General features: G+C 40.1%; 1 protein-coding gene across 2 annotated transcripts in view; it reads left to right on the top strand.

The window, feature by feature from the left end:
- Positions 1–18,231, top strand: part of LOC140933374 (uncharacterized) — a 223,496-nt gene that overhangs the window by 58,727 nt on the left and 146,538 nt on the right. The window contains exons 1-3 of one of the 2 annotated variants that reach the window (XM_073382919.1): positions 9,813–10,192; positions 10,309–10,583; positions 15,844–15,958. The exons of the other annotated variant lie outside the window; for it this stretch is intronic. Of the exons in view, the coding sequence (XP_073239020.1) occupies positions 10,114–10,192; positions 10,309–10,583; positions 15,844–15,958 (469 nt within the window). The 5' untranslated portion in view covers positions 9,813–10,113. Of the gene's footprint in view, positions 1–9,812; positions 10,193–10,308; positions 10,584–15,843; positions 15,959–18,231 lie in introns of those variants that run through there. 2 annotated transcript variants of the gene reach the window in all.

Below are 18,231 nucleotides of genomic sequence, written 5' to 3'. Positions count from 1 at the left end.
TTTGTGGCCAACAAAGTATTGTTAAAAATAGGCTCTTTCGACAATTTCTACAGTTCAAAATTATAGAGAGGAAATAATGCAAATTTTTACAATGCGCCATAACTTAGAATTTCGCAAATTGACTCTCTACGGCATTACTAGGTCCCAATCTATTGGAAAATCGAAACAAATCTCTGGGCAAACGATTTTAAGTAGCCAGCATAACCTCGAGTTCAACCCTAATTTTGCGAAAAATCGCGACATTCCAGTGGTTAAAAATAGCGTTATATATACACGGCCCGCCACGCCAGCGGCGTAAACGATAGATACACTTGAAACATTCTATTTAACGTTGATCACATGCCAAATTCCAGTCCTGGGGGGGGGGGGGGTTACTCGGCCAATATTTGGGTATAGGTGAGCCGCTGAGAGTTTGAAACCCTGACTCAGTTTGGGACAAAAAATTCCTACAACACTTACCAAGTTTAGGAAGACATCCTTAATTTTAGTACCCTGTTTAGGACAACACCTTCAATTTTATTACCCGATCGTGCATGAAACACCCAGTTTATAATTAGAACAGACTAGCACAAATCATGCACACTGTTTAGGACAGACTCGTGCGAAATTATATACCCTGTTTAGGACAGCGAGGACGAAAACCATACGCTGTCCAGCGGCAGGTCACCGTATAGGCCATATAAGGGAGAATCCCCCTCGGGATTCCAGCATACAATCTATATCACATCTTTAAATACACTTATCTTATTTAGAAGAGTCATTTTGTTTGGATACAATATACAGTGCAGAACTGCCCAAAGGTCAACTTTTTTGAGCGACGTCGGCAAGACGTCGACCGAACCCAACGAAAACAGACTTTAAACAAGTACAGTGGTGTGTTTTATTTATGTAAGCATCCGTCAAAAGGCATAAATACGCTAAATTTAAGACGAGGACAACCAATATTAACTAATTAGAACACTTTCTTTTTTCTTGCGAGTTTTCTCTTTCAAGTAATTATGTATAAGTAAACGTTGTGGTTCAATTTTATCCTTGGTTTTAATTTTATATCCCTTCGTTGTGGGGTATGGTAATGTATAATAATGAGTTTAAAACAAAGGGAAATAAAATTTAAACCAAGGACAAAATTGAACCACAACATATACATGTACGTTTCGATGTATTACTATCACGCTTATAAAGGCACTTAATGGAGTATTTGCGCTTTTGGATTTTTTATCACATTCTGTAGCCGTTGCGGCGTGTGCGTTGCAGATGATCCATTTTGAGCTTTTTTATCACCTGGTGCGCAGGAGCCAGTCCACCCCCAAACAATATTTGTTTATTTTAGGCAGCTAAAACAAATCTATATTGGGCATTCATCTATAAGAGATAATCATCCCGGCCTCCTTCCACAGCAAGGCTTTTGTACTTCTTTACAAATTTGAGACCAGCTGGGCGTTACTTGGCAAACTAAGCAGAGGTTTTTTTTTTTGCCATCTCAGGGGACTCTAATTTTAAGCATTTTAAACATCTTTTCATAACTCTTTCTGGACTTGGCTCTCTAACTATGTGAGAGCTTCCTCGTTGAGTCTCCGGATCTTATTTACTGTGGGTAATGTCGACCGAGATATCGGTTGATATAGCGGTCGACACTCGATCGATAGTCGGTCGACACTCGGTCGATAGTGTGGGATTAGCCCTTAATCCTCTTACTTAGCAACCGCGCTCGACTTATATATCCTGATATGATTGTACAATAGTTCAGTTGACCTTAGGCCTTGCTCATGTAATCTCCTTTAACAATTTAATTGCATAACCTTGAATATATACTTGGCCTCCACTCTTCGTTTCGCCTCCGATAATCGCACATGGTGTCAGAAGTGGGATCCTACAGCAGGAACAAGAAGTAGCGGAAAAGAAATTTGGTTCGCCACTGTATTTCACATCGCGTGAATGAATTCCAACGCTGAAGGTCCAAACGAAGAAAGAATCGAGGAATCAAGCACGCCAGTCACGTCACCGCCCACAGCCGCAGAGGCATCGAGTTTAACGGGCTCAATACAGACGAATAACCCACAAAGTGGAAGCGTGAAAATGGCCGCAGCCAATTTTAATATTCCTCCTCCGGCTAAGTTTGATCCCAAAACAGACGATTGGGACCACTGGATTAAGCGATATGAATTATTTGAAGCAGCTACGGAACGTGATGAGCTGTCAGATAAAGTGCGCATCAATACGCTTATTTACGTAATGGGGAATAATGCCGCCGACATTTATGACAGTTTCAAACTGATAGGGGAAGATATCCTGTACGTAAACGTCAAACAAAAATTCAAGGATCATTTTAAAGGAAAAGTCTGTTTAGTCTTCGAGAGAACACAGTTCGTAAGACGCTTTCAGCAAGACAAAGAATCTGTCCTCACCTTTATAGAAGACCTTCAGAAAAGAGCCGACCTCTGCTCTTTTGGGGACCTTCGTGACCAAATGGTGCACACTCAAATAATAGCTGGTTTGCGTGATTCTCATCTCAGGCGACGATTGATGGCAAATGACAATTTAACTCTGGATCAAGTAATTAAAGAAGTTAAATCCGTCGAAATCACGAAACATCAAGCTCAAATTCTTCAAAAAACAACTCAAGTGCCGCCGACATATCGGAAGTACATGACAGGAAAGTTCCAGAAAACAAACGTCGAAGTCCAAAACCCAAGCATTTTGGAGGTTCTTCGAAAACGAAGCAAAAATCGTGTTACAGATGCGGAGCTCAGCCAGGTCACCCTCCTCAGCGTTGCCCAGCCAAAGATGCTACCTGCAATGCATGCAACAAAAAGGGTCATTATTCCAAGGTCTGTAAATCTTCAAAACGAGTCCATAGAGTTGGCGAAGATTCGGACGAAGATGATATCTCTGTAATGACCGTGAATGAAGTTGTCAACGGAATCGAAACATCAGAGAAATGGCGTACAAGTCTTTTAATAGGAAACTCCGAAATAAATTTCAAGATTGATACCGGCGCGGATGTCACAGTTATTCCTGAAGAAGTTTTTCGCCAATGCAACTTAGGAAAACTGCACTTCACCTCCAAAAGACTCTTTGGAGCCGATCACAATGGTCTTCGTGTAATGGGAACAGTTCGTGATACTTTATCCCTGGGAGGAACGTGCGTGACGGAAGATATTTTTGTTGTCAAAGGTTTAAAAGAGCCTCTTCTGGGACAGCCAGCGATTGAAAAGCTAAATTTATTGGCTAGAATCAATGAAATCCAAAGTCAAAGTTACGAAGAAAGGATTAAAGCGAAATACCCTCAACTGTTCCATGGACTGGGAGAACTTGAGGGAGAATATGATATCAAGTTGAAGCCAGACGCTCAACCGTTTGCAATCATGACCCCAAGACGTATTCCATTACCAATGAAAAGCAAAGTAAAGGAAGAACTTGCTAGAATGGAGAAGCTGGGAGTAATCAGAAAGGTTGACAAGCCTACAAACTGGTGCGCTGGAATGGTCACAGTACCTAAATCAAACGGGAAACTCCGAATATGTGTGGATCTGACAAAGCTAAATGAAAACGTTTACCGTGAAACGTATCCTCTTCCAAAGATTGACGCCTTGCTAGGAGAGATTGGAGAGTCCACAGTGTTCACAAAAATTGACGCAAATTCCGGTTTTTGGCAGGAGAAGCTAGCAGAAAACTCTCAACTCCTGACTACGTTTCTGACTCCCTTTGGCAGATATTGTTTTCAGCGACTCCCCTTTGGTTTAAAATCAGCACCAGAACGATTCCAAAAGAGAATGCTAAACGAGCTGGAAGGTTTGGAAGGAGTGATATGCATTATGGATGACATCCTTGTGCATGGAAAGACGCAAAAAGAACACGATGAACGACTTGAAGCAGTTTTAACAAGATTGATCAGAGCAAGAATCACCCTGAACCCAGAGAAGTGCGAATTTTCAAGGAAACAATTGAATTTCGCGGGCCATAGTCTCAGCGCTCAAGGAATAGGCCCCGATCCAGACAAGACTGCAGCAATCGAAAAGATGGAGAGACCGCAAAATGTTGCAGAACTACGAAGATTCCTGGGTATGATCAACACCAACAGAAGTTCATCGAAAACCTGTCCGAGAAGACTATGCCTCTTCGCGATCTCCTTTCAAGCAAGAACGAATGGCACTGGGGCCAAGCTCAAGAAGAATCTTTCTCCGGCCTGAAGAAAGAAATGACTCAAGCGCCAGTTCTCGCTCATTACTGCTCCGAGAAAGGAACTATTATATCTGCAGACGCCTCGTCGTATGGATTAGGAGCAGTCCTCTTACAAGTCCAAGAGGATGACACAAAGAAGCCAATCGCCTACGCTTCACGCTCTATGACGTCTACCGAACAAAGATACGCTCAGATAGAGAAAGAAGCACTCGCAACTACTTGGGCTTGCGAAAAGTTTTCCGACTTTGTCCTCGGTAAAGAGTTCCTTATCGAAACGGACCACAAGCCGTTGGTGCCTTTACTAGGATCTAAATGTCTCCAGGACATGCCACCACGTATTCAGAGGTTCCGGATGCGACTTATGCGCTACTCGTACCAAATAGTCCATGTACCCGGAAAAGATCTCACCACAGCTGATACCTTATCAAGAGCGCCGCTTCACCGAAGTCTCACGAAAGACGAGAAGCAACTTGATGAAGATTTAAACCTCTATGTCTCACACATTGTAGAATGCCTGCCAACTACAGAACGCCGCTTGCAAGAAATACGCCTTCATCAGGATGAAGATGAAGTTTGCTCAAAGCTTAAGCTGTTCTGCAGTGAAGGCTGGCCAGAGAAACACCACCTGAATTGTTCACTCCAACCGTACTGGCAGTACAGAGCAGAAATCACTGTTCAGCAGGGAATCCTAATGAAAGACGACAGATTCATAATTCCCTCAGCGTTAAGGCTCGATGTATTAGACAAGATACACACAGGTCATCAAGGCATCCAAAAATGCCGCGAAAGGGCGAAAAGTGGTGTCTGGTGGCCGACTCTCAGCAAGCAGATAGAAGATCTTGTCAGAGAATGCCCTACTTGCATCAAGACGAAAACTAATCGTGCAGAGCCCATGATTCCTTCACCGTTACCCGAGCGTCTATTCCAGAAAGTAGGAACCGATCTATTCGAATGGAAAGGACAAGAATTCGTCCTCGTGGTAGATTACTTCTCGCGATTTTGTGAAATTGGAGTACTTCGAAAATCCACCTCTCAAGAAGTGATCAATCACCTAAAAGCGATTTTCGCGCGCCATGGAATTCCAGAAACCGTGATCTCCGATAACGGACCACAGTATTCCTCAGCGGAATTCGCCAAATTTGCAGAAGACTGGGGATTTACACACATTACCAGCAGTCCAAAATACCCCCAAAGCAACGGAGAAGCCGAACGTATGGTGCAAACAACTAAAAACCTCCTTACCAAATCCGACGATCCATATGAAGCACTACTCGCTTACAGAGCTACCCCACTTGAAAACGGATTGAGCCCAGCCGAACTATGCATGGGAAGGCGACTACGCACCACGCTTCCAACTACCCCATCTAAACCAACACCGCAATGGCCTGAGTTAACGAAATTGCGTGAAAAGGAACGACATGCAGTTACAGAGCTAAGTCATCTGTCACCAGGCGATCGTGTCTATATCCCTGATCGTAAAGAGAACGCGGTAGTAGTAGCCAAAACACCAGAGCCACGTTCCTATTACCTCGACACTGACAGTAACGCAACGGTTAGAAGAAACAGACGGCAGCTCAATCCAAATCCTAAAGAAGCAAAGTACGCAGCAGGAAGCCCTTTACCCGATCCTCCCGAAACTTCTAAGGGTCAGCCACCTGTTCCGGCAGAGAAGAAAGATGCTTTACGGTCTGCTCAAAACTCTTCCATTCCAGTTCCCGTTCCTGGAAACACTACTCGTTCCGGAAGAAAAGTTAACCCGCCCAAGAGATTAGGTTTTGATTAGGACTGAAAGAACATTCGTTATAAGTGATTCGTTTCGTGATCGAAATACTTGATTTACTCGCTTCCTATCGTTAAAGAACTTTGCACAGAGACATTCTTATACAAGTACCAAAATGTCTAGAAAGGGGGATGTGGGATTAGCCCTTAATCCTCTTACTTAGCAACCGCGCTCGACTTATATATCCTGATATGATTGTACAATAGTTCAGTTGACCTTAGGCCTTGCTCATGTAATCTCCTTTAACAATTTAATTGCATAACCTTGAATATATACTTGGCCTCCACTCTTCGTTTCGCCTCCGATAATCGCACAGACAGTGGGTCGACAGTCGGTCGACAGTCGGTCGATATAGCGGTCGATAGTCGGTCGATAGTGGGTCGACACTCGGTCGAGACACGGTCGATAGTCGTTCCAGATGTGTCTCGGCCGATATAGCTTTTCGTTCACCGACACTTCGCCGACACTTCGCCGACATTTCGCCGACACTTCGCCGATACTTCGCCGATAGTTGGTCGATAGTTGGTCGATACTTGACCGATGTATCGGTCAGTAATTGGTCGACACTCGGTCGATGGTCGGTCGACACTTAGCATTTCCTACATTTTTTGGCTTGGAAAACAAGAAATTAGAAAGCATTTTCTAGCTTGGACCTAACTGTTTTTTTAAATTGTGTTTCTGCTTTTTTAATTTCAAACTTCAATGTACTTAGCCAGAATTCCGGAATAATAGCTATTAGTCATTTATCTAGCCTTTTCTTTTAATTCATGTGAACGGGATTTAGCCTATCTGTATCGATGCCCACCACCTTTTCGCAGACGTTTCCTCCCCTCGTTTTTTTTTTCAGGGGTGGGGGTGTCTCGCTACGCGTAGCCGGCTAGAATTGAATCATGAAGAAGTCCGCTTAGTGAGAATGATAGGCCTTCAGCTTCTTTTTATGTGATTTATTCCCACCGTGTAAGGCCTCTATCTGGCTGATTTTTCCTATGCCGAGAATTTTTTCAACCGACTCAGAACTACATTGATGAAAAAATGTATTTACAGTTCATTTTTTTAACTTGTTTTTCCTTAACAAGTTAAGATAATATTAATGTTAACGCGGCGCATACTGTTTTCCTTTTAATGGATGACCAAAAGTGACTTACCATTCAATATTAATTTCTGCATACGCATGGTCAGTCTTTATTTTGAACACAATATAAATATAAAGCGAAAGGACAGAGCAAAAGGACAGGATAATGTAATGAGAACGTATGAGTATTTTCCTTGCTGTAAATTGAAATCATTCCCACAATAAATGAATGTGTTCAGTCTGCTGGATATTTTTGTCACCTTCCTCGGCGCATTATCAGCGCGTTTTATCAATAACTGATCGTTAAACAAAGGACTGTTCCCGTCTTCAATGCAGAAATATATAATTTTAATTTGTGGTCTCTGCACAAACGAGAACTTGGCGTGATGAAGCAGGTCAAAGCCCGATAATAAAAGATGTGTATTCCTCGCTCTGCGAGGCCTTTTCCTATTCATTATTCGTCCACTTCGGGACTGCGGGAGCAGTCATTTCACTCGTCCTTATTAAATATTCTTCGACTGCGGGACCACAGGAGCAGCAGATTCAGCTTAGGCTGAGACAGGTTCTGTTTAACAGCTAAAACTCAGACGATCGGTGATGATACAAACTTGAAAAAAAAAAGGTTATCATGTCCTTAGTTCCCAGTGCTCTTCGGTTCGCTTCATAGAGTAATCGCGCCTCGCACTGCCACATGTTCCCCGATCGCATGATAACAGTAATTAATGACGTCTTTGCTTAGAAAAACAGCCATTGGACTCACCTGATAAATTAACACACGACTGATATTCGAACGACAGTTGACCGATATACCACCGACAGTTCACCGATATACCACCGACAGTTGACTGATATACCACCGACAGTTGACCGATATATCACCGACATATGACCGATAGTAAGTCGAGGTGCGTCGTCGAAATATCGACCGATACTCGGCCGATAGTCTATCTCACTATCGACCGACTATCGACCGACCATCGACCGACTATCGACCGACTATCGACCGACTGTCGACCGACTATCGACCGACTGTCGACCGACTGTCGACCGCTATATATCGACCGCTATGTCGACCGATATCTCAGTCGACATTACCCACAGTAAACAAGATCGAGTCTCCTACTTTGTATCTGGCCTTCTTTAAAACTATTTTAGCTGCTTTATTCAGGACTTTTGGTCTTCCCCTTTGTTTTTTGCCTTCAAAACCTTCATTTCTCCATGATCATTTTACCACCCAACGTTCGGATTTTTCCAGTTTTTTAAGCAGTTTGTACAACAGATAACCCAGTAAATCGAAGTATACATGCTCATGTTCTCACCTTGCTGGATTTTTTTTTTGCGTTAAAGCGGTTTGTCTTTCGTGATATTCACAAAATACAAGGAAGGAGTTCGAGAAATACGGGCTATAAAATACAAAAAATATGTGGCTGGAAAATATACTCCCGCACGGGCACCATTGGTGCGGGAGTACACAAATCGAATAGTCGAGTCAAAAGATGGTACAACAAGTATGAAAATAGGGAATTAGATTGAAAGACACAACTTATGCTTCAATGATTTGCTTAATAATTTCAATCGTACTGACATACAGAATTATAAAGTAGAGGAACGAACTTTTGGGACACCCTGTATGCTGTTTGAAGTATTATATTTGTTACAGTTAATTTTTATTTTTCGTTTGTTTCAAATTTTTGCAAAAATAATAGACAATTTTATTAAAAAACTATTAAAATCCTATTTACAATTAATTCGCTTAAAAAAAAGAAAAAACTATTCATTCAAAAACACTATTTACAATTTCTGTCGATTTAAAAAGCACTTAATTTAGCTTTAAAAAAAGTTAATTAAAACTAAGAAAAAGTTTGTTTTTCAAATTCATTAGCATACATTACCACACCCCAAAACAATGGAAAAATGAAAATGAACTAAGATAAAAAATTTGCTACAACATATATGTGTATTTTTCCTGCTTTATTTTTCTCCCTTGATCCTTAATTTGAATACATCCTTGCTTAATTTGAATACAGCATCCTTTGGTGATGATGATAATGATGATACTGATGATCATTATTATTATTGTTATCATCATCATTTTATTAGTAGTACAATTATTATTATCATTCTTCTTCTTCTTCTTCTTCTTTTTCTTCTTCTTCTTCTTCTTCTTCTTATTCTTATTATTATTATTATTATCTCTTTTATCACACTCTTTGCTGGTGTTCTTTTTGTGCATCAGCCGGGCGCAAACCATGCACCTACAGCGTCAGTCACTCAAGTCAATTATTCTACTCATACACTGTGCACCTTTCTTTTTCTTTATTATTATTATTATTATTATTATTATTATTATTATTATTATTATTATTATTATTATTATTATTATTATTATTACCATCATCATCCTCTTTCTTTTGCGTAAGCGAGTGTTTTTTAACAGGTGTTTGGCTGTTTGATATCCATTTTGTTTCTCTGGGCAAGCCGTTTATCCGTTCACGGCCATCAAACCGTCCAGCCGTTCTTCTTCTTTTTTTCTTTTATTTATTTATTTATTTATTTATTTTGTCAACTTTCACTCAATCCTTTCTCTTTTTTCATTCGTTTTCTTTTACGTTCAGTTGCTGTGAGTCAGGTGAGAAGTAACAAAATAAAATGATATTACTTAGCAACAAAATATACTTCAAAAATTGTGACAAATATCTTTGCTCAAGAAATTAAAAGCATCAAAAGACAGGGCAGATAAAGAAAGAACTATTTTTTTGTTGGTAGTGTATTGGAAAATATTCGCGTAAACACTGATATTAGTATTAAATGACAATAGCTACGTGGTTGGAGTTATTGACCTAGGGCAATCTCTTGCTTTTAAAAAGTGGTACCGTTGTAGCGAATCAACGACGGGTGACATAATTTATTTGTCAACGAATCACTGAAATACCGAATTGCAGTGCTTTTAATTGTCTGTTTTGACAGTAAGCCGGAGGCTAACAACTACATTTAGACCTAAATAACTGAAGGCTTTTTCAACCAAGGACAAACCTTTTAAGAAGGCTAATCAAGGTAAAGGGCCGCAACTCTAACAAGGATGGTAGGCTTTCCAGTACTTCCCAGATGCTACGTCTTCGCATTGGGGATCTTTGCTGCTTTTCCAAGTCATTCTAGAGGTAAAACGTTACCTTGTATTGCACACTATGTTTTTAATAGCCAAGTTCATTTGGAACATATTTCGAGCTCATTCCTCAAGCCCTTACATCTTTGTGTCCTCGTTTCTCTTGAAAAGCTTTCAGCCAAGGATCGATTGGTGGCCTGTTTTATGTCAACTTCATGATCGATCAATTTTCCTACCTGAATATCACAAGTATTGGACGGAATCTTATTCAAGACGAAAACGATTGTGGCTACGCCTGTCTAGAGATTCCATCGTGTTTTTCTTACAACGTGGCTGCCTTCCCTGATGTCAACAACAAACGTCTGTGCGAACTCCTGCCATCGGACAAGTATAACAACTCAGACAAGTTCAACGCCAGTAAAGAATTTCATCACTTCTTTATTCCGGTGAGTCAAACGTCTAAATGATGAAAAGTGTTTCGTTCTATAACCCTTCCGCTGCCAAATGTGGCAAAATGCGACAAGAATTTCCAAATTTCGTTTGTAAAATGCTGAAAATACGAACAGCACCATGTGAAAGTACAGACAGGGAGGTTTCATTTGAATGGTAACTTCACAGAATTTTGTCCACAGGTTACAAAACTCCATCATTCCCTCTGACAGTGAAAGTTTTAAGAGTAAATGCTCAATAATCCTCTCCCCTTATCGGGCTTTTCAGGGTTAATGAAACTGACAAATGCTGATTCAAAGGAAACCTAACATGGCTAAGAATCACAACTGGTAAGTGGCGAACCATTTGGCTACTTAAAAAAAAAATCGGCTGAGCATTTGAACACTGGACTAACAAGAACAATCAAGCAAGTAGACAGGGTGGTACTTGAACTCGGGGCCTCCCAATTACATGTCCAGTTAAACCACTCAACCACGCTGCCTTCTCCGTTTCATGGGTACACTGTGTAGATATTATTCTAATTTCCCTGGACTTCGGATGATCGAATTCTGGAAGGGGGAAGGGACTCAGAATTCACTTTACTTCTAATACGAAAGAAAAAAACAAAAACAAAAACAAAAACAAGAGAGTGAGTTCTCTGGAACTATATGTATCTAAACTACGGACACCTTAGTAATTTCCATTTGTAAAATTAACGCTAGTGAAATGTTACACCTGCGAACTGCCAGCTTCCAATGCCCAGCCATGCTTCTTCAATTCGTTAAACAGAAATTTGGATGATCCGATTAAGTTTATGAGGCAGACTGGTTCAAACTTGATCTCTCCAGTGAAATACAGTTATCTCCATTAAAAAGCGTTCGATAGTTCGCTTAAACACATTTGGTTAAATAATAGATTATTATTATTATTATTATTATTATTATTATTATTATTATTATTATTATTATTATATTTTATTTTCAGTAACAAGATATTTTGAAGAATCAGTATCGAGTCTGAAATCTGCGAAATTTTGCTTTAAGAATAAACCCGAGGCTGAAATTTTGAAAAAGATATAGTTTTGTGTGTTAAAAACTCTGTTAACAAGACACAATTATGCTTTAACGGCATAATCTATAATTTAAGATTTTCCGCCTAAAATCGGAAAAAAATGTATTCAGCCTGGGCTGGAAGAACGACGTTTTATTTAAATAAAAAATAGTGATGTAAACTCAGTGACACCCCCCTAATTTTGGCGATACGCTCGACATTAAGACTTTCCTTTTATGCTTCTCTGGGCCCGGTTGCATAAAACGTCCCTAACAATTACGGGTAAACGTACGTGCACTCGCAACTTAAGTCAGTGGTCCACTTAGGGAATTCACTTAAGTGGGTGCACTTACGATTTGCGTAAGTGTTCACTTAAGTGTCATTTATGCAACAGAAATTGCGGGTGTTGCATAAAACTTTTTTACGGGAAAAATAGCACGTAAATTTACGGGACCTATGTAGGTCCCGTATCGTTACGTGACACAACGACGTAAAATAAAAAATAGTGATGTAAACTCAGTGACACCCCCCTAATTTTGGCGATACGCTCGACATTAAGACTTTCCTTTTATGCTTCTCTGGGCCCGGTTGCATAAAACGTCCCTAACAATTACGGGTAAACGTACGTGCACTCGTAACTTAAGTCAGTGGTCCACTTAGGGAATTCACTTAAGTGGGTGCACTTACGATTTGCGTAAGTGTTCACTTAAGTGTCATTTATGCAACAGAAATTGCGGGTGTTGCATAAAACCTGTTTTACGGGAAAACTAGCACGTAAATTTACGGGACCTATGTAGGTCCCGTATCGTTACTGTTTTTACTAAAGTTAACTAGATCTTTTACTGAGAAGTGAAAAAAGTCAATGTTGTGGATGCCCTCGACATTAAGACTTTCCCTTTATGCTTCTCTGGGCTCGGTTGCATAAAACGTCCGTAACATCTACGGGTATACGTACGTGCACTCGTAACTTAAGTCAGTGGTCCACTTAGGGAATTCACTTAAGTGGGTGCACTAACGATTTGCGTAAGTGTTCACTTAAGTGTCGTTTATGCAACAGAAATTGCGGGTGTTGCATAAGACTTTTTTACGGGAAAAATAACACGTAAATTTACGGGACCTATGTAGGTCCCGTATCGTTACTGTTTTTACTAAAGTTAACTAGATCTTTTACTGAGAAGTGAAAAAAGTCAATGTTGTGGATGCCCTCGACATTAAGACTTTCCCTTTATGCTTCTCTGGGCTCGGTTGCATAAAACGTCGGTAACAACTACGGGTATACGTACGTGCACTCGTAACTTAATTCAGTGGCATGAAATCACTTAAGTGGGTGCATTTACGATTTGCGTAAGTGTTCACTTAAGTGCCGTTTATACAGCAGAAATTGCAGGTGTTACATAAAACTAAAAAATAGCATGTAAATTTACGGGCCCTATGTAGACCCCGTATCGTTACTGTTTTTACTAAAGTTAACGAGATCTTTTATTGAGAAGTGACACAACGACATTGACCTGACTGGGAAAATTTTAGTGTTTTAGTTAGACGGTCGCTTATTGGAGGTGGTCGCTTACGAGAGGTGATGGCACATGGAGGCTTGATTGTGTAATATTTTCGATTGTGAAGTAAAAGAAAGTCTAGAATCTTACCTCCATTTCTACATACGAAACCTTCAGTTGTTTATAAACCACGTAAAATCTCTACACGGAAATTGAATAAATCCACCTGCACATGTAAATGAGATCCTTGCTAAGTGATGTAAAACAGGTTGTTTGTTGTTCTTAATGGAGGAAATGTCATTACGGCTGCATCGACACGATCGTCGAATATATTTGTAGTTAGCGATGTCCGATAAAAATTCAGCGAACTTGTATTTCAAAACATTGTAGATTAACAGCTTGAAGACTGAATTCAATTTAGAGTTATTAACTTCTCAAAAAAAAAAAAACAATTAATGAAATCAGATGCTCTTGTTTGCGTTAGCTACATTAACTAAGAACAGGACACTGATAATCCACCTTTCTCATATTTTTCCCGCCCTCAAACACTTAGGCCTGTTTCAAACGTCGTGCTACTGCCATGCTAAGCTGGCTCGACTGTAGCTCGACTGAAGCACGACATTAGCACGACTTGGTTTCAAACGTGGAATTTAATTCACACAATGACAGTCGAATGGAACGGCAGTTGCCAAAAACAAAACACAAAAATAAAGAAACGGTTTAGCAAACTTTTAAACATATTCTAATGTATTTATAATTCATGAATTGAGTTTGGCACGGCAGTAGCACGACGTTTGAAATGAGCCTTACTCGCTCTATGAAGAGTTTGCCTGTGCCAATCGCAGGATGTTGTTATGGCAACGCAAATTAAAAACCACAATCGCCACGAGTAATTATGAAACCTCTCATATTTCGTCTTTTTTAAAGCAGTTTTCCTGAAAACATAACCTTATTTCTAGCATTGAAACTTTCCGGCTTTATCTTATTTTTATTTTTTAAGCTCAGCTATCTTTCACTAGAAAACCGACGCCGTACTACAATCTGTAACAGCCATAAGAATTAAATTTTAATAGTTTTAACAGGTGAGCACTCTTTCGCAAGAACCAATACACAAAATGATTACCTAAAAATAAAAAATACTTGGTCTTTAAATGAATTCTCTAGGTTAATTCAGTAACGAAGTGTTTAGCGATCAGTCTAGAGAGAATTGGTATCGTGGATATTAGGGCTTTTAAAAATGATTAATCCTTAAACCTAGACTAGAACCAAATAAAGGTTTGTACAAATCGTGACGTGTAGGCGCAGTAGTAAAGGCGCCGGACCACATTCCCTAGTCGTTCCGTGTAACGGAGTCCGGATTCCGAAATCCGGGAAATTTTTGCTTGTGGAATCCGGACTCCAGGAAAAGTTTGCTTGTGGAATCCGAATCCTGGGCTTTGGAATCCGGAATACCGCTCGAGAAATCTGGAATCTCACTAACGATTGGAATCTAGAATCGGAGTTCCACTGACAAAGACTGGAACCTTGTTCCTGGAATCCGGAATCCAAGGTGTGGATTCCAGAATCCACGACTGTCTTGGATTCCCTAGTCTGCGTCGCAGACGTAATTTAACCCCAGTTAGTAATGTCTGCAAAGCAGCGCTGAAATCCTTATTCTGGGCCCCCGACGGACTCAACGAATTAACGGAAGTGCGTTTGGAATTTCCTTTCAATTTGATTGGCAAATCTACAATGCCCTGTTTAACAGGCTAATATATCATGGCGCGTACTCAAATCCTGGTACACAGGTGGAGGCCTAGCTAGAATTGTTTAGCAGACAGACTAAGTCAAAGTTTAGTTTCGACTGTGGCGCAGGCAAAGATTCCCTTAAATTGGGCGATCCTAGCCTGTGTAACAGGCGGTAATTTTGGTTTGTTTTTCGTTGAGTTTGGTAAAGAAAGAGCTCAAACGAGAAAATGAAGGGAGCCAGGAAAAAAGGCAAAGAGAACATCGTTTTCTTGTGTGACTTCTGTTTTGCTTTTACGCTGCGCAAGTCTAGTAAATGCTACTAAACTTAACCCTCGAACGTACACGCAAATTCATCCCCCCAACCGTGGTACAACGGTTGGGGGCGGGGGCAGTTTTTGATATGTTGCAGTATTTCGAAACGATTTTACCTTTAGTGGAAAGCCTTTGATCTTCTTAACAAGATGAGGTATATTTTATAGGTGGTGGTGCTACTTGACCACCTGCTACTTATGACGTAATATCTCGTAACCATAGCAACTGACCATCACTGAACTTGTCTCAAAATGTGCGCGAGGAATGAAAAAACAGCAACTGAAAACGTCAGGTCCTGATGTTTTATCCTCTAGAAAAAAAATTCAAAAAACCCTCACGGGGGGTGGGATCCACCCCCCACACCCTTGTACGTCCGAGGGTTACCTTGGGGCTCAACTTGGTCAATGAAAGTTGATTGCTGAATTTCCGTCTAAAATTTCTTTTAACGGGGATGGGCCATTCACCCCATGACGTAACTCCTGGAGGGCCAGGCGTGGCAATTTGTCTTGCCTATTTTCACCCAAAAGCTACCCAGCACTGTTGAACCCACCAGGAACCAAATTACAAGGTCCCCACTAGTATTATCAAGGCACACAAATCTCCCGACCACGTTTGTTTTGCGTCGCGTTAATTAATATTTTGACTTTGCCATTCAATGGTCGTTACTAAGAGCTATATGCATTTCTCTGTGTAGTCTTCGTGCGACAATTCACCCTGTAAGAGTGCTGGTAAATGCATTCCCTCGTACCAGGACAATGGATATAAGTGTATCTGCGTGAAAGGATTCACCGGAAAAAACTGCGAAACGAGTAAGAATTACTATTAGTTGAAACAATGTTGCCAGTAATTAACAAATAAAGAAACCTTTTAGTGTGTTCTGTTCTGTTGTAAAGCACGTAGGAAACGGTTACAGCACGAAAGAAGTGTAGGGGGAAACATGAGACGTAGTCGAGTGTTTTTCTCTAGTTCTTGAGTGCTCTAGCCGCTTTCAAGGTACTTTACAACTAAACTAAAAAAAGGGTGACAAAAAAATTAGTTTTAGCGTCACTATACACTTAAAAGTGTTTATGTCCGCATTGTTTTTTTTTTTATATCCCAATATTGAATTGGGGGGACGGTGATATTTAGTGAAAGATAAACCATCTTTTTTGAACATTTAAACAAACTACTGTTGAGTTGTAAAACCCGCTTCCCACTTTGTTCGGGACTGTTGGCTAAACATTATAAAGCTTTTGTAATTAAAATTTTAGGTATTTTCATTGGCTTCTAATCACAGTTACAAGAACAAACTGGGGGTTCAACAGCCCATTGTATTAAAAAAAAAGTCGGCGAATAAGTTTGACGCTGAACTTTGCCAGACATTTTATAACCTAGAATTACAATTTCCATGAGAGGTTACCAAACACATAATTGGTGATGAATTATTTAGTTTATAGACAGATTTCTCCAGGTAACTTTAGAACAACTAGTTTACATTTTCTGTCTACAGTTCAAAATTATAGGGATGAAATAATGCAATTTTTTTAAAAGCGCTATAACTTAGAATTTCGCAAATTGACTCTCTACGGCATTACTAGGCCCCAATCTATAAAAAAAATCGCAACAAATCTCTGGGCAAGCGATTTTAAGCAGCCCGCAAGTCCTCGAGTTTAACCATTTGCATGGTTAAAAATGGCGTGACACGGCCACGACATTAGAGTGATTAAAAATGCGTCACACGGTCTGTCACGCCAGCGGTGTTAACAACAGATACACTTTAAACATTCTATTCAACGTTGATCACATGCCAAATTCCAGCATACAATCTATATGTGTTACATCTTTCAATACACTTATCTTATTAAGAAGAGTCATTTTGTTTGGATACAATATATAGTGCAGAATTGCCCAAAGGTCGGCTTTTTTGAGCGACGTCGGCAAGACGTCGACCGAGTCCAACGAAAACAGACTTTAAACAAGTAAAGTGGTGTGTTTTATTTATTTAAGCATCCGTCAAAAGGCATAAATACGTTAAATTTAAGACGGAGACAACCGATATTATCTAATTAGAACACTTTCTTTTTTCTTGCGAGGTTTCTCTTTCAGGTAATTATGCATATTGTTGATTTTCACATGACGTCACTAAAATTCAAACTTCAAAACTATCGATCCTACTGAGATTTTTACTTTCATGATGTATTAGAGCAGCTGAAAAACTAATTTTCATACAAATTTCCGCTTCAAAAGGGTTCTTAGTTTTTGTGGTAGAGTACGCTTGAATTTCTAAGGTACTGCGTGACGTGGCATTTACGTGACGGGCGAGAGAGCTGTCAAGTAGGTTAAAAAAGTGACGTATTTCGGGGAATTTTGCTATCTAAACAGTTCATGTATTAGAAAAAGTATTACTTTAATGTTTATGAGTTCCTCAAGGAATAAATTCACGCTTTTGTTCCAAAACTCGGTAACACATGTTTTGGTTGGTTTCCGTCCGCCATGTTGGTGCCCATCCAGGTGAGCACAAGCATGGCGTCTCGATAAAATTCTCTATAAATTTGGGTAAAACATTTTTTCGCGATATCTCGTATACGGAATATTCTTCTGGCCTGAATCTTGGCGAGGGTCTTTGTATATTTTACCTCCTTTCATTTCTCAGATTCTAGACTTTATCTATTGCACGGGTTTTGATTTTTATTTTGATCTATTTCGAATGGCGTGACACTGAAAACCACCAATAGGGTTAAGTATACATGTACGTGTCGATGCATTACTATCACGCTTATATAGGTACTTTGTAAGGAACGTTTCAAAAAATATTTTAACTCGTTTCGATCGACGATGAAACACCATCAACAACAACAAAAAAAGCTCTAAAGGACAACGGAAAGTAGAAAAAAAGTGGGTTTTACTAATGCTAAATCAGGAATAGTTGCAGTGTGGGTATGAGCTTTTAAAATGTCAGCTGCTCCTAAATGGAAATCTGTAGATCCCTTGCACCGGCATTGGAAAAAACTGTCTGGCCCATGCGCTACTGAACTAGCTTGTTCAAGGCGTAGTTGACAGTGGATAGTGGATAGTGGACAGTGGCGCGAAAATGGAGAACGGA

This window comes from Porites lutea, chromosome 4 (assembly GCF_958299795.1).
Source record: "Porites lutea chromosome 4, jaPorLute2.1, whole genome shotgun sequence".
In the NCBI taxonomy this organism is placed as follows: domain Eukaryota; kingdom Metazoa; phylum Cnidaria; class Anthozoa; order Scleractinia; family Poritidae; genus Porites; species Porites lutea.
This window is presented reverse-complemented; position numbering and strand designations above follow the sequence as displayed.